Here is a 15,369-nt window from a genome sequence, read left to right as displayed (position 1 = left end):
GCTACGAGGGAGTTTGGCCATAAAATGACTTGCATTACTACTTGCGGGGTCAACAGTCAGACTATACCTGCCAACATTTCCTACTTGGAGGAGCCCATATCTCGACTGATTTCACTCCCCCGCCAAATCAGGCCGCAAAACAATATCATAACCATATCCAAGTAAACAAGACATATTGGAAATAGTGTTGCCACCAATATTAATAATACTGGTGCTCCCGCCTAAAGGTTCATGGCTTTACGGCAAACACATACTAAATGCTTCGCGGGCCGCACGAATTTTTTTTGCTGGCTACATGTTCGTTACCGCTGGTTTAAACTAAAGATGCGCTTGTTTCATATTTTACACCACTTATGAGTGAATGTTGTCGAACCTTAATCCGAAAAATATGACAAAATGACTGACTTTCTAAAATTGCATAGGCCAAGCCATGCAAGCCATGCACGAGCCATGGCTGCCACACCCTATTTACGCCAATGCTTATACCTATTAGCGCAAATACGTGCCTCGATATCCTAAGTACCCGAGATACAAAATATCAAACAATCATGGGCCATTTTTTGTTCTGTTTTTAAAATTCCAGAAGATAAAAAAAAATCGAAATCCGTACATTCACACTAAAACGTATGGCATATATTTAAGATAATATAAGATATTATATATGAGAAAATTTTCGCATCAAATAATACTATTCATTTTTGCCTTGAAAAATATTCAGTAAACAATATAAATTAAAAGTCGCTTCACTTTATAATCTACATTACAGGGTGGTTCAAACCCAGGCCCGCGGGCTACATGTGTCCCGCAGCTACATTATCTGAGGCCCGCGTCGGAATCGGAGAGTAATCAAAAAATCGCATTTAGTGTTCTTTCGTCATAAACTTAACCAGAAAAGTCTTTTGATATATTGTTACATCACTAATGTCACTGAATTGACTAGTGTTATGGCACGTTTCCCGGTACACCTGTAGTATGCGTACCAAGATGGCGGACAACGGAACGTGATATGTGTACGACCCCAACCTGGTACACATACTACGTTCCAGTGGACGCCATCTTGGTTCACATACTACGCGAGTACCCTTTTCCGTCGAAATCTTACACTAAGTGTAGATATAGGATGCCTTATGCAGGTTTTAGACAGTTTTTTGCGTGTTTCAGCTTGATAAATGACAAATACTGATCAATGTGTTTGCACAATAAAAGTGTTTGTGTTGCATTGCACTGTTTACCTCTCTTTGACACTATTTGTGGCTCGCGAACAATGCCAAAATAATTTTGTGACCCCGGAGTCAACAACCTTGAACCATCCTGATCTACAAAGTCGCTATGTATGCTTCTTTGCCTCAAAAATTTAGCTGCATCTGCATAATGGATAAACAGTATAACAGAGACGACGAAGTTGTAAGGAGCCGCATAAAATACAAAGTAGGCGTATGTATTTTAAAATAACAACATCAATAAAATTCAGGGTTAAACTGATTTAACGCTAAACTTGACATTGGCTTTGACTTTTAATTCTGAAGTCTGATAAAGCGATCCGCAATATATTTCAATTGGGAAATACTTCTCTTTCCAATCACATTGAAACGCCCGATTATATTTATAAGGAGTGTGAGGTTTTTTGAATGTGTGCTTGACATTTTGTCTTGATAAACTAACAGATTGATATTTTGTTTGAAAAATACCCAAACTGCACAGTGCACGGGATAGCCTGTTTGTGATTACCGAAAACAATGAATTCAGCGTACTGAAACGCAGGCTAAACATTGTGGGGAAAACACTATGGCATCATAATGAAAGGTTGGAAAGTTGCACTCAAAGCGACCTATCAGCTTTGATGGCATCAGTTCAACTACTGGGGTTCAGTCTCTCAATTTCAAGTTCTTGATTAATTTTCAATGAAAATGATTAATTCTCAAAGATAATAAGAGCCACAGAAGGAATAGTTGAGAGCCACGGTTGAGAATTACTGCTTTAGGATCATAAAAGCAGTTTAGAATGGCTATATTATAATTGGTCAATAGACATGAAATAACGAAAATATACCAGTAAAATCATGTACAATTCACGAGACAGATTTACGGTGCATGCACGATAGTCAGTTTACGACATGTCCATGTCCCTAGCTTCCGTGTATTTTCATGTACAAATAAACCAATATATTTTTGAGATAAAAAGGTGTAATAGATAAAAGCATATTGACATAGAAGTGAAAAAGCATTCATTTCAGATTAAATCTCGAAAAACCTCATAAAGTTATCAAATCGCCAGCACACTCTCTCCCCCTTTTCGTTCAATACATTTTGTAAATATGAGTGCATCCATCTATACTGACTACTAGATTTGTCTGAGGCAATTATGTTGAAAAACCATAGAAAAAAATACCGTAACCTTCATGACAAATCCTAGCACAATAGTATTAAAGTTTAAGATTATAACAGGATTTTGAATTTATACAAATCAATGGCAATAAAATTTAACGAGAGGGTAAGATTGCTGTTGGACAAGGGAGATCAATTATTTAATCCTCAGCGTGACAGATAAGAGCGGATTTTAAATAATTATGTGAACTCGATAACCGCGAAAATTTGACGATATATTGTATCCTCTTATCTAAATATATATATACTCTTTGAATATTTCTATCGAAAATGACAAAACGATTACAATATGCTCAATTTAATTTTTTCAACTCTACTTTGGCTTAGTCTACGGAAAACTCATCCGATTTTGTAATTTCTGGTCGATCCAATGAACCCGGATGATGCACTCTATCTGCAAATGCTGTAGTGTACATGAAGATAATTTCAAGTGCCTAAATAACATGAGCAGTACAAGTATTGAAAAAATTTAAATAGCACAGCTTCAATTTTTGCTTACGTTGGCGTGCAGCGCAAAACTTAATGTTTTTAAAATGATAATATATTATAAATTGTTGCAAATTCATATTATCCATACGCAGTTCGATATATTGTGAAAGTACTCAACGGTGATGTATATTAAAAACGTCCGACGATTGATTTTACATAGTTTGGCTTTGTCTACTTGCGCGTTGTTACATAATAATGATGTCTTGAGCAAGGTGTAACGTTTTGACGAGATTTGAGAAAAACACCTCCGCCGCGTTTTTAAAAAACAAATCAGTAATTATCCATTTGGGGTTAGGAATGATTTAAAAATTTGAATTGACGAACATGAAGAAAACAAATTAAATGAGTAAGATGCATCAGATTCACAACTACCTACTGACGAAAACATGGTGAAGTACGATTTCAATAGTATCCAGGACGCCTACGTAATCAATTTTTCAGAGGGGAAGAATGACGTCATATATTCTCACTTTGTATACAATTGCCCTATTGTTACGTTATAATGCTAGTCTAACGCAAGGTGTACTATTATTGAAGCTTCATTCATGGCTGCCCTTTTGTGCTGTTCGACATGTTTCATTGTTCTTAGTTATGTTTTACTGCCGAGTTTTAAGTTGCTTAAAGTGGTGGTTTAAATACAACAACGGTATTGTTTTAATGTAATATAATAACATTCGCATGTAATTAAGAGACGCTTATTCAAAGTATATATGTAAGTTTGTTTACTTTAGTTGCATCCAACTTCTCACTTTTTTGTTGTAATTTGCTTTTTCATATTTCTTACCCATATATATTTTTGTACATTAAAAAGAATTTTATCAGAAAAATGATTTACCCAACAATTCTAAGATTTTATCTTCCTCCGATAATTTCAAAGTAGGATTTGTCAATTATTACTTGAAGGGAAATATTCTAATCTATACCATATTGAGGCACTCTGCCTAGATCCCAGTCAGCATTAAAGCTATCGAATGCTCGTTGCAAAGGTTCGTATTCCGGTTAATACCACCCACAGTTGGTTATTAGGAAATTCTTTTCTATGGCTTAAATCCCTGAACTGCATTGTGTATGATATTTAATAACCTGTAAAGCGTATTAAATTGAGTCGCATCGCGGATGACACAGCTTAATACTTATGCCTTGACTGAAACTTAATATGCAGCAACGTTTGGATCTTGAAAAAACCCTGAAAATGAAATTGCCTCGAGCTGTTGATCGAAAATGCATTTGGAGTGAATTATTTTCGTCCATTTGGCCGCACCATCATCTTTGCAGAAATATGCTGTGACGGGTCAGCATTCTATACGCGGACTATAAAACGTTGAGTTGATCTTTTTGCGCTTCCTTTGGCGAAAAAACTAGTGAGGGTTTTTCTGTCGTATGAAATCACGAAAATTAGTTTAAACTGTTGTGATTTATAAATAGGATTATAGAAAATATATGAAGTTTTTGTTATATTCTGAATAACAATTATGTAACAACGGCCGAGGTGGAAATTGTTGCGTTATGCGTGGAAATAATTGTATCACTTTTTCACGTTTTGTACCACGTGGAAATCCTGGGTGTTTAGGATTACTTAATATTACGATTTCATATGTTCTATTGGGATCATTATACCTGAGTTTCAAATTGACGTAAAGGTTGATAAAACGTTATTTGAAGGCGACCACCTTGGGTGGAATTGATACCTTTTTTAGGCTAAAAGACTAAACAATTGAATGAAAAACTATTAATAACGTGGCGATGATCTGCAATTATTGTGAAAAATTTACGAAGTCTCTTCGAGAAGTGTCGATATACTGTACAATATGATTGTTTGATCTGCGAGCCACTGAAACTATCAAAATTGTAACATGGTCCACATGACGACGTGTTTAATGGCAACCGCGTGAACATGCTTTTGCGCATGCGCGAAACACTGACAAACATCGAGCCATCATATTCTCTCTTCGTTTTATTTGGCCGAGAATTCGCGTGGTTCGCATTTTCAGTCAGTACAGTGCGTCCTTGTACTCAGTTCAGTGTTTGTGAGATAAATAGCTATGAATTTTACCGTTTTAATTTGTTATAAGTATTCGAATCAGTTATATTAGATGGTGTTACATTGAATACTGTTTTTTTGATGATATTGGAGTTTTTTTTGCTGTACCTTGTGTAAATGTAAGACCAACACGCCTTCAAAATGGCCTGTTTTGTCGTTGATCGCAGATATCGTTGGATTCTCTCGTTTGTTTTACTCGTTCTCAGTTCTCTCTTAGCAGAGACTCGTTTTCTTTTCTCTCTCTTTTATTTGCAAGAGGAAGCGACCGTCTGAAATTTCCCATTTCGCGCGGTTGTTAGATGTGTTTACCTTTGATATTCTAATGTATGAATTTTCGCTTATAATTTTAATTTTATTTGAGGGGAATGATTAGCGCATTACATGATATCAATTACACGAGCGTTCTCGGCATCTGCTTTTTTATTTTGATCGATTAAAAACACGCAATTAAACATGAAAATTTCAGAGTGAACACTGTCGTTAATCTCGTGCTGTTCAAGCATGGTATCGAGTTTCCACCCAACCTGCTATTCCAGCCTGACTTGGTTTTGTGCGGATAATACAGTTAATAACACCATTTTCCTCCTGTTTTAAGCTGATACAATTGATTTTTATCCATAATGAACCTGGTGAAAGGCTCACAAAATATCAGCAAAGAAAGAACATCTGAGGTGGACTTGATTTGTTAAATACTTACTGATAAGTGGGATTGAATAATAATGATAGCGTGTTAATTTGATCAGGTTGACGAAATGCCTCAAAACGGTAATCGTGTGATTGACAAATCAGGTCTTGATGATCGAATACCATTTACAACAGAACCCAGTGATGAATTGAAGAACGAGGAATTCGTAGATGGTTTAGAGTGGAAGGACGGTATTGGTACATTACCAGGCTGTGATGATTTGAAGGTAACGTTACCGAGAGAAATTTTGCAGTAGAAAAATGTTCATCATTAAACATGGCTTGTAAATATAGCTCGCGTCACTAGTTGTATTAAAACTAAGAAGCGTTATACTATCTTTCTGCCTACACCATGTTTCATATTTATTAAAAATTTTATTTACTGCATCAGTTTCGAAAAAACAAATTCGGCGTTGTGGAGTTGATTACCGACGACCAAGTGGTAGATATGAATGGAACAAACTATGATGACGTCAGAGATACTACGCTTCAAGATGGCTCCCAATTACCAGATGTAAGTTCGGCATAATTGAATATTTAAAACAAAAGAATTACTTACATGCCAGCTACATTTTGTGTTTTGCAGATTAGTCGAAAACAGACATTGGGATCAGACATGCTAAATCTTTCAACGGATTCAAAAAAATCGGAAGGTAATTTAAAACTTTGAATATCTAGGCATAGAATTTTGACGACAAATCGAAAACATACTAGCTTGGCGCTCGATATTGACATTTGTATGACTAAATATATAAACTATGAATTTGAAAATAAAATTAAGTGTTAGAGTAATTATTAAAGGCAGTTAAAATTAGGACGGAATTGTCATGCAGATGGATCGAACATAGAGATAGTCAGCGTCAGGTCTGAAGCGACCATGATGAAATGCTCCGTCTGTGGACAAACGGGAACTCACAAGACCTTTTACGGTAGATTTTGTAGCAGAAAATGCGTTGCAAAAAATGCGAATAGTTACAGAGCTTCAAATCAACATTTGCAAGCAGGTGAGTGTTTATTCCTTACTTCACGCACATACATTGACTTATATAGGTCTTATATATGATATTTTTCATTATAGCTATGAAACAACCATCCAAGTCAATTCCAACTTCGGGGGCATCTGTTGTTCACAGCAACAATAACAACGAAAATGATTTGAAGATTAGGATTCGCCTGTCATCATCATCACCTCCCACAGAAAACCACAGTTCGTATAATAAAAAGAAACAAATAGAAGCGACGATTCAAACTCAGGGTAATTAATTTTAGTAAGTTTATTGCATTACTTTGGGGTTCGCGTGAGAACAGAAATAGCGGAAACGAAAAATGAATCATTTGTCAATATGCAACTCTTAATATTATTTGTTAATGCAGCTCGTAATAGCTTGCTAAACCGACGTGATAATGGAATTACTGCTTCAGCCCGATAGACCAGCGATTACGACTGGCTATTGTCCAGAAATCGGCAACTTTTTTTCAACCTGTGGACCGATTGAAATCTGAAATTAATATACGACTGGAATTCAACAAAACACAAATGATGTAATTAGCAAAATAATTTTTTTATAACTCGTACTTATTTAGCAATCAAACCGTGCGTTTGATCTGCCATGGTCCATAACGTGGCGCTTCCGCCTTGGAATTAGGGATTGCAATGACGCCCGAAATTAGTCTCGCACATCACGTCTATTTCGTGGTTTCTAATCACTAGGAAGAGGATGTTGACCAATCTCCGAAAACTCAGGAGGATAGATGTTTGTTTTGTAATTTCACAAACTAATAATTTCAATCTGCATCATTTAATCGGTCAAGTTTCAGTTCTAAATTGACCTTCTACTGCGGATTTTCTCTCATTCATAGCTTCTCGGACCCATTTTCTATAGTATTGCTTTTTACTCAACTTGCTAATCGGATCTAGCTCCATAACGGATCTGTTGAATTAGTTGGCCATTCAATGACGATAAATTAGCATTGTTACCGTGTCATTGTTAATTGCTTGCATTGCGCATTTGCATTATTTCATCACAAGATGTTAAGTTTCTTTTTCATACAAAGCCCCGCAGAAGATGAGTATAGCTTTAACCATAATATACCACAGAATTTCTCATAAACAACGAATGTAGAAAATACTGTTAATTCAGCCAACGAAATTCAAAATTAGGTGATACAGCAGTATCCACAAAGCGTAAGAACCCGCCGTTCATTGGATATGTTTGTAGGTTGACTGCTGCTCAAGTTTGGTTGCAGGGAACTGGTGTAACTGTGTTTTCGTTCTAACGTGAAGAAATTTCGCTCCAGCATAAACGATACTGTTGGAGAGAATAAATGGGTTCTGTGGCAGAATTAGTGTCAAATTCATTTTCTAGCTATGTGGACTTTTTAGAAAAGATGAACATTGTTGGAACATTCTGTTATTCATCGGAACTACGTAAAATTTCTGGCTCAGGCTGATGCAAGAGAAACGGGAGCCTTATCTTCACAAATCAAACACCGACGACAATCTTGTTCTCGTTATCGACAACATTTTATTGTTTTTCTCATTCGTATTTTGCAGGAATGACTGAACGCCGAAAGAATTCCTTCATCTGGTCGGAGTACATCATGGAAAATGGATCAGTCATGGCACCCGCGTCTGCCTTTCAATCTCTGACAAAAAAAAATCCGTTCCCCGGAACTAATCAGTTCAAACTAGGGATGGCTTTGGAAGGAATCGATCCAATTCATCAAACGTTAATCTGCCCACTTACAGTCACAGCGGTACGTTACTTGTTTATTTATATTCACCTCTGTGAGACTGGGTGACCAAACAACAGGTTGTCAACATTTTTCGATTATTGATTCCTCACAAAACTCACGCAACGCGCACACGTAACCATCTGAATCAATACTTCCACCAATGCAGAAAATTAGTTAGTCTGACCTTACCAACATAATAACTTCTCAGCGAGACTATCGGTAATGGCTAATCAGAATAATTAAAGTTTTGGGTTATGCCCCTTTGTGCTTTTAAAATGAACGTATAGGCAACAGCAATTGTTTATGCTTGTTAAACTTTCAGTTTCTTGGTACTTGCCTTCGAATTCGCGGTGCAATAAAAATATTTTTTAATAAAATTCAATTCTAGGTGAAGGGCTTTAGACTCAGACTGCATTTTTGTGGATATAGCGAAAGTTATGATTTTTGGGTCAACGCCGATAGTACTTTGATCTTTCCTTGTGGATTTTGCGAACAGACTGGTCGAAAACTGGAACCGCCAAAAGGTACACTCTAAGAAATATTTACCGGCAATCGCCTGGCATTACATATTACTGGAATGTAGTTGTGAAATTTTAATGCGATTTTAAGGTAAATATCACAAGAATTTTCGGTAAAATCGCTGTTGAACACCTGTGAATTTTACAGGATTTTCCTAGTAATCCTTACAATTATTTTCTAGTAATTTTCACCGGCAATGCGTAGTAATATTTACCGACGCTAGCCTGTGAATTTACATTACAAATTCGGTGAATTTACATTCAGAACCCGGTAAAAAGTACCGTAAATCTCCTGGCATTACATTTTACAGGACATGATCAGTAAAAATCACAGACTATTCTATGAAACAAGGTTTATTCAAAAAATAAAAGTGAACGTGAAATGAATGATTGAAAACTTGGAAAAATGAGAAATTGTATAGTGAAAAGTTAGAAATGCGAGGTAAACAGAAACTTCTCGTTGAAGAAGTTTATGCTCGCAGGGTATCCGTTCACATAGTCACTTTAAACAAGTCTCTATAGACAGCCTCTAAGAGAGAATAGTCTATGGCAGAGGGGGAGTCTTTCCGGGTTAGTGTTGCCCATGCTGATTGTATTGCATTATCCATTTGCTTTGAGGAACTCATGGTATTTTCTTCTCCATAACTTCAAGTTATCTGAAATGGAATGTACAAAGAGTTTTACCCAAACAACTCCGAAATTTAAAAATATTACTTAATTTTCGAATAAGATTTAACATTTTGTAGTATTCAATCAATCAATCTAATTCTTTTGCAAGTTGGAAATATCTGAAATTATTCAATTGCATATACTAGCATTCATTACAATATCCCACCTTTCTATAAATTTTCATATTTTCTTTTCCTCTTGAAGTTCAAGGACAAAAATCTGTGGGCAATCAATCGATACAGACTTTTCCAGTATTACCAAACTTTGTAGATGAGATGGAAGAGGTAGGCTACCTGAAATAGTATTGAAATGGAATAAATTATTCAGAAGTCCCTAAATAATAAAAATTACACTCCTAATACTTTATTGTCAGAGCAGATGACAAAGTTTCTCTTTTAACAATTTAAAATTAACATTATAACTAACCTCTAATTCTTCTTCCTTGAAATAACATGTTAGTAAGAATCTCAAATATTATGAAGCCTTAGACATTGACATTTTCATAGTTCAGAGTTGGGGCAGACAATTTGTTCATGCCTGCATAATCAGATTCTTCAGTTTCTAAAAAGAAAACACTGTTAAAAAGGATTGTATTCATTCCCCACCATCATTATATGTAATATGTTCAAATTCGGTCTTATTCAAAAGAGAAATTCAACAAAATTTATAGAATTGGTTTTGGTAAATATGCAGAATAAGGTGGATAAATGTTGTTTTGATTAATTTTCTATTTATAGTGTCATAAGTTAAAAGAAAATCTAGTGTTTTTATGACAGTTAAATGTGAATTGCCTAAAATTGCTCTTTTTCAAATGAAACTGTTCTGAATTAGTCCTAGAATCAATAACTTAAAATATCATAATCAAATACAAATCTGTCTGTCTGTAGATGATTTTCAATCACTGAATCAGTATATAATTATATGAGTAGGCCTATATAATTAGTTGATACCTGTTTCTTTTAATGCCACATTCTTCAAGTCACGGTTTCTGGGTCTAGAGCAACGTCACCCCCTCCCCTGTCTGCCTGTTCATGTGTTTCTTGTAGTCCAGCCTGCCAGTAGTCTGAGTTTGCGATCATCATAAAGCTGTTGATAATTTTGACGGTTTACAGGTTTATCTTGATTCAGTAATTAGATGCTAACATTTCATAGTCTAGAGCTGTAAAATGGGCATATTCAGATATTGTATTGCCGTTTCGGCATTTTAACATTTGCCAGTCTACTGACAAAAAAATTCAGATTTGGAAATACGAATCAAGCTCTGGCTGTGTTAAGTATCGACAGGCGTAACATGGATCTGCGGATGTACTGATGTAAGCTAGTCCAATCAACCTTATACCAGTACCGTATACTGCTGTACTGTTATAGCCAGTATGTATTCATATTATCATATATATATTAATTCAGTAATTGAAACGATAGATCTTACTCTACTTCCCGACTGCCCCATACTGCCATAATCCCACTGAACAATACATTAATACCCAGCACTAAACAACACAACACCTACACTGACATTATTGAATCCAAGATGGCTTACAGAAATACTGCCAACGCAATACTGCAGTAATTACAAAAGCGACCAAGATATGACTGTCGGCCGACCAAATATCAAAATCCAACAGTCTGGAATTCGTCAAATCAAACGGACAAATTAAGGAGTAAAGCAACAAAAAAACGCGCGTGATTAATTACGCGTTTGAAATATAGCGTCTGATTGGCTGCTCTCCTTAACCAGTGTGCGCGCGCAACATTGACTAATGCCACGCCTCCCATGTCGGTGATTATTACCGACATTTGTCGGTGAATCATTTTACCGACCTCATTTTTTAATTTTTTACCCCTAAAATGACGGTAAAATTTACCGAACATTTCTTAGAGTGTAAGCATAACTGTTGTCATGTTTTCGTGGTTTCACTTATATTTATTTGCAATAAAAATATTTTATACAGGTCATTTGTCTGAAAACTTCGTCTGGGAGAAATACTTGAAAAAATTCAGACTTTACGCGGCACCTGACGTCATATTTTCCGTCATCAGTGAGGTAAATATTGACTTATTATTTGCGCGGTTGGAACCAAGTCAGCGACTTACGAATAAAATTTTCAATAATTTTTTTTTTGTTATATTGAGCATCATTGAGTCCTTTTCATCACGGCGCTGATCACTATATTAGGATACTTTTCAGGAAAAAGATTGCTCATTCAAACCAGAAGAAAAACTCGAAGCGGTCGACAAACACAATCCTGATTTGGTATGTGTTGCCACAGTGAGCGATGTGATTGGGGAAAACATATTAATACATTTTGACGGATGGACACATGATTTCGATTACTGGTGCACTGCGTCATCTTGCCTTATTCATCCAGTTGGTTGGTGCGAGAAGGAAGAAAAAGTTTTGACACCACCAGAGGGATATCTCCACGGCAACTTTTCGTGGAAAAAATACATAGAAGAATGTGGTGCATCTGCTGCAAATGCTGGATCATTTCATAAAAGAGAAAAACATGGGCTAAGAACAGGTAAAAGTATAAAGATAATTTACCTTTTACATGTTAGAAACTTGTAAATTAATGTATATTTTCTTTAGGAATGAAGTTAGAAGTTGTTGATCCAAGAAATCCTATTCTTATTCGCGTTGCTACCATAATTGATATGAGCGAATTTAGAATCAAGGTAAGTGAGATAAAATTATTTTTTGTCGAATATTTCTTCGTTTACTATTCAATTTAATTTTAAACGTAGATTCATTTTGATGGATGGAACGATGTTTACGACTTTTGGACAGATTTGGATTCGCCTGATATTCATCCTGCTGGTTGGTGTGCCAAGACTAGTTATCCATTGCAGCCTCCTCTAACGGAAAGGGATTTCAAGAAAGTTCCAGGGTAATTTTCTTGTAGTAAAGATGTTCAAATATAATATCCTTTACAAATATTTTTAGATTGTCAATTCTGAAGTCGAACCTTATTCCAATATCAAAGTTCTAAAACTAATACGACGCAATACATGTTGATGAAAACAGTTTATGAGTTTTTGTTGTCATTATTGAGGTATAAGCCCATAAGTATGCAAATTAGCCTTTATGGACACTGATTGCCATGGTTGATAACCTACGGTTTGCTAATAATTTATGTTTATTTGGTATAATGCTCAGTACTTTCATTTGAAGTACTTTATTGCACTAGAATGATTTACAAATATTTTGTTATTTCAGACAAGGCGGGTGCCCAATACAAGGATGTATCGGCGTTGGTCATATCAGGGGCTCGAAGTTTGCTGGTCATCACAGTGAATTCGGATGTCCATACTCGCAACAAAATCTCCATAAACAACTATTACATGTAAGTTAGCTGTACGATTTTACCAGTCGCCCAATGTCGCATATTTTTAATATAGAATCCTACTTATTGCCACATAAATTACTCATCTATCCAATTAAAGACTCCAGCTGCACACTAACACAAAAGTATTTTTGTAACATTTCGGCCGACTTCCTCAGACAAGCAGTTTACAACATTTTGTTACTGCTTGTCTGAGGAAATCTGACTTCGGTCGGACGAAACGTTACAGAAATACATTTGTGTTAGTGTGCAGCTGGACTCTTTAATTGGATAGAATAGTAATGTTTATTCCAGCTACAGCATCCTTGCAGGCAGTATACGCATGCGGATCCACTAGCATAAAGGCATAGAGGAAAGATGGGGAGTTAGTCTCGCTCAGCCCAATTCATAAATTACGCAGTTTGAAATTTTACCAAGTTTTCTCAAATTGAGAACTGGAGAAATTTTATGACTTGGGAGTAAATGGAGTTGAAACAGCTTGTTGATTTCTGTAAACGATATACTGACTAGACCGAAATAAGGCCTCAATTCAACATCCTAGAAGACTCCAAATCAATTGGGAGTCGATACCATCAAATTGTTTATGCTCTGTTTCGATATTTTCAGGACAGATTAACAAGATCACGACTTTCTACCAATACAAGAGAGGACATTCCGCGTAATAAAAGGTGAATGATCAATTATCAGTAACACCGTAGCAGCTAGCATAGCTCCAAGAAAAAGATTTTTCTTGCCTACGACTTCGTTCGGATAAGAATAGTGTAATATTAATAAAAAAATATTTACAGTTTTCTACACCTTTTCTCCGAATAAGGCTCTGAAAAATTAGCCGCTGGTGAGTACTATGGTTTTGGAAGAACCGGACTATTTTTTTATGGTTCGAAATTTTATTACATCTATCTCTATATTTACGTGACATCTGCGTTACATTTCCTTGTGGATTATTCCAGCAACTATCTTATAATTTTGCTACAGTGGTTCGGATGTAGAAGCAACCAACAACGATGATATAAGACCTGCAAAAATCAGGAGAACAAGAAAATCGTTAATATCCGAAAGAGAAGGTAAAAAAATATTGTCCTCAATTTGTTATATCGTTTTGAGGGAAATTTGAATTTTGAATACTAACCGAAAATAAAATCATGAATTTTTTTTCAATTTAAATATTACAATTAATTGTTTAATAATTTGTCTAGAAATAAAGTTTTGTAGGTTTTGACCATTCGCAACCTCAATACTCGAGACTGCAACAATCCAATATCAGTATCGAATATATTGATTAATTTCTATTTCAATCGTCTACAAAACGACAACTGTGTATGTATTGTATTTATAGCAACGCCGACAAAGCCTGAAACTACAACTTTGGTGTCAAGCAGGGAATTGGATAATTTGATTGACGGTAACTTTATATATATTCTACCATCTGTCCAAAAGTATACCTTTTGTATAACGTTTTCAATTCTAATTTCAGACCAAGGGAAAAGTCATTTCTCAACGACGAATCATTCGGTCTTCATTTCTGCTCTGTCATCATTTCCTAATTATGATTTGCCACTGTGCTGGGACCAACAATCGAAAATTTTACCAGGTATGTTGAATTCTCGTACCCTTGCTTTCGCGGGTCTCGGCCTGTAATTAAAAATGCGTGCCCTGCATTTACTACGGATGCTCCAACCTCTTTTAATATTTTTCAGGTGTCAAAGGTTTAACTGTGAATGAGATGTCAAAATGGTCGATATCTGAGGTAGTTAAGTTTATTACTGACCTTACTGGTCGTTCGGAGTACGGAAATATTTTTAAAGCTGAGGAAATTGACGGAGAAGCCATGTTACTTTTAACTCAAACTGACATTGCCAAAGTTCTTAACATAAAATTGGGCCCGGCCGTGAAAATCTACAATGCAATACTGCTTGTCAAAGCGGCTGAACATTTACCAGTTTGATGACTATCAGAGGAAGATGTCAATTCTTTCATAATACCTTTTCTAGTTGGCCTTTTGTTTCTTCGCGTACCGGTATCTTGCTCCATTGCATTGGTTTCTTTTTCATAAAAGTTCTTCCTCAGAACCGGTTCGTAGTTTTAGCAAGCTATGGAGATCTTTTATCTGAACAGTATTGCAGCATCGTCAAAATAATGGCTTGCAGACTAAAGTAATCGACCTCGTCATAAGTGCGTAGATGTTGTAGCCTAGCTTGGTGTTTTTGCCATCTGATTGAAATTTCGTATGTCATATCAGATTGAATCATCATTTGAAAACATTTTTGAAACGGTGACGCTATTTCCGAGGCTTCAAGGGGACTTTGTTGCCCTGCATTTGACACGATATGAAATATGCCAAGTTTACACGCGAATATTTAAATTTGTCGCGGTTATGAACAGGACTTAGATTAATTACCAATTTGAATGGAAGGCTAATTCGCGAACAAGTGCAGTTTTAAACCGACCCACGGAGCAAAACTGCAGCCAACAAATATTTATCTTGGTTAAGGGATGGAAAACGA

The 15,369-nt window shown here is 35.9% G+C and overlaps 1 protein-coding gene across 1 annotated transcript; it reads left to right on the top strand.

The window, feature by feature from the left end:
- Nucleotides 1–5,174: 5,174 nt before the first annotated feature.
- On the top strand, nt 5,175–14,934 carry LOC120346198 (lethal(3)malignant brain tumor-like protein 4). The gene is made up of 18 exons (XM_039415877.2): nt 5,175–5,585; nt 5,658–5,825; nt 5,990–6,112; nt 6,185–6,251; nt 6,432–6,602; nt 6,677–6,853; nt 8,153–8,355; nt 8,723–8,858; nt 11,474–11,565; nt 11,710–12,043; nt 12,112–12,197; nt 12,267–12,409; nt 12,739–12,865; nt 13,472–13,533; nt 13,841–13,929; nt 14,202–14,267; nt 14,340–14,456; nt 14,563–14,934. The coding sequence occupies exons 1-18, from the start codon at nt 5,535–5,537 to the stop codon at nt 14,808–14,810; spliced, it is 2,460 nt and encodes an 819-aa protein (XP_039271811.2). The 5' UTR covers nt 5,175–5,534; the 3' UTR covers nt 14,811–14,934.
- Nucleotides 14,935–15,369: the final 435 nt, after the last annotated feature.

This window comes from Styela clava, chromosome 8 (genome assembly GCF_964204865.1).
Source record: "Styela clava chromosome 8, kaStyClav1.hap1.2, whole genome shotgun sequence".
Lineage (NCBI taxonomy): Eukaryota > Metazoa > Chordata > Ascidiacea > Stolidobranchia > Styelidae > Styela > Styela clava.
Note: the sequence above shows the minus strand (reverse complement) of the source record. Positions and strands in the feature narration are given on the sequence as shown.

What these genes read in the sequence shown, in the direction of transcription:
- LOC120346198 (XM_039415877.2), top strand. Translation starts at nt 5,535, where the DNA reads ATGAACCTGGTGAAAGGCTCACAAAATATCAGCAAAGAAAGAACATCT. An exon ending in ATGGCTCCCAATTACCAGAT is followed by an intron (nt 6,113 to 6,184) that starts GTAAGTTCGGCA and finishes TGTGTTTTGCAG; the next exon opens with ATTAGTCGAAAACAGACATT. An exon ending in AAAACTGGAACCGCCAAAAG is followed by an intron (nt 8,859 to 11,473) that starts GTACACTCTAAG and finishes TATTTTATACAG; the next exon opens with GTCATTTGTCTGAAAACTTC.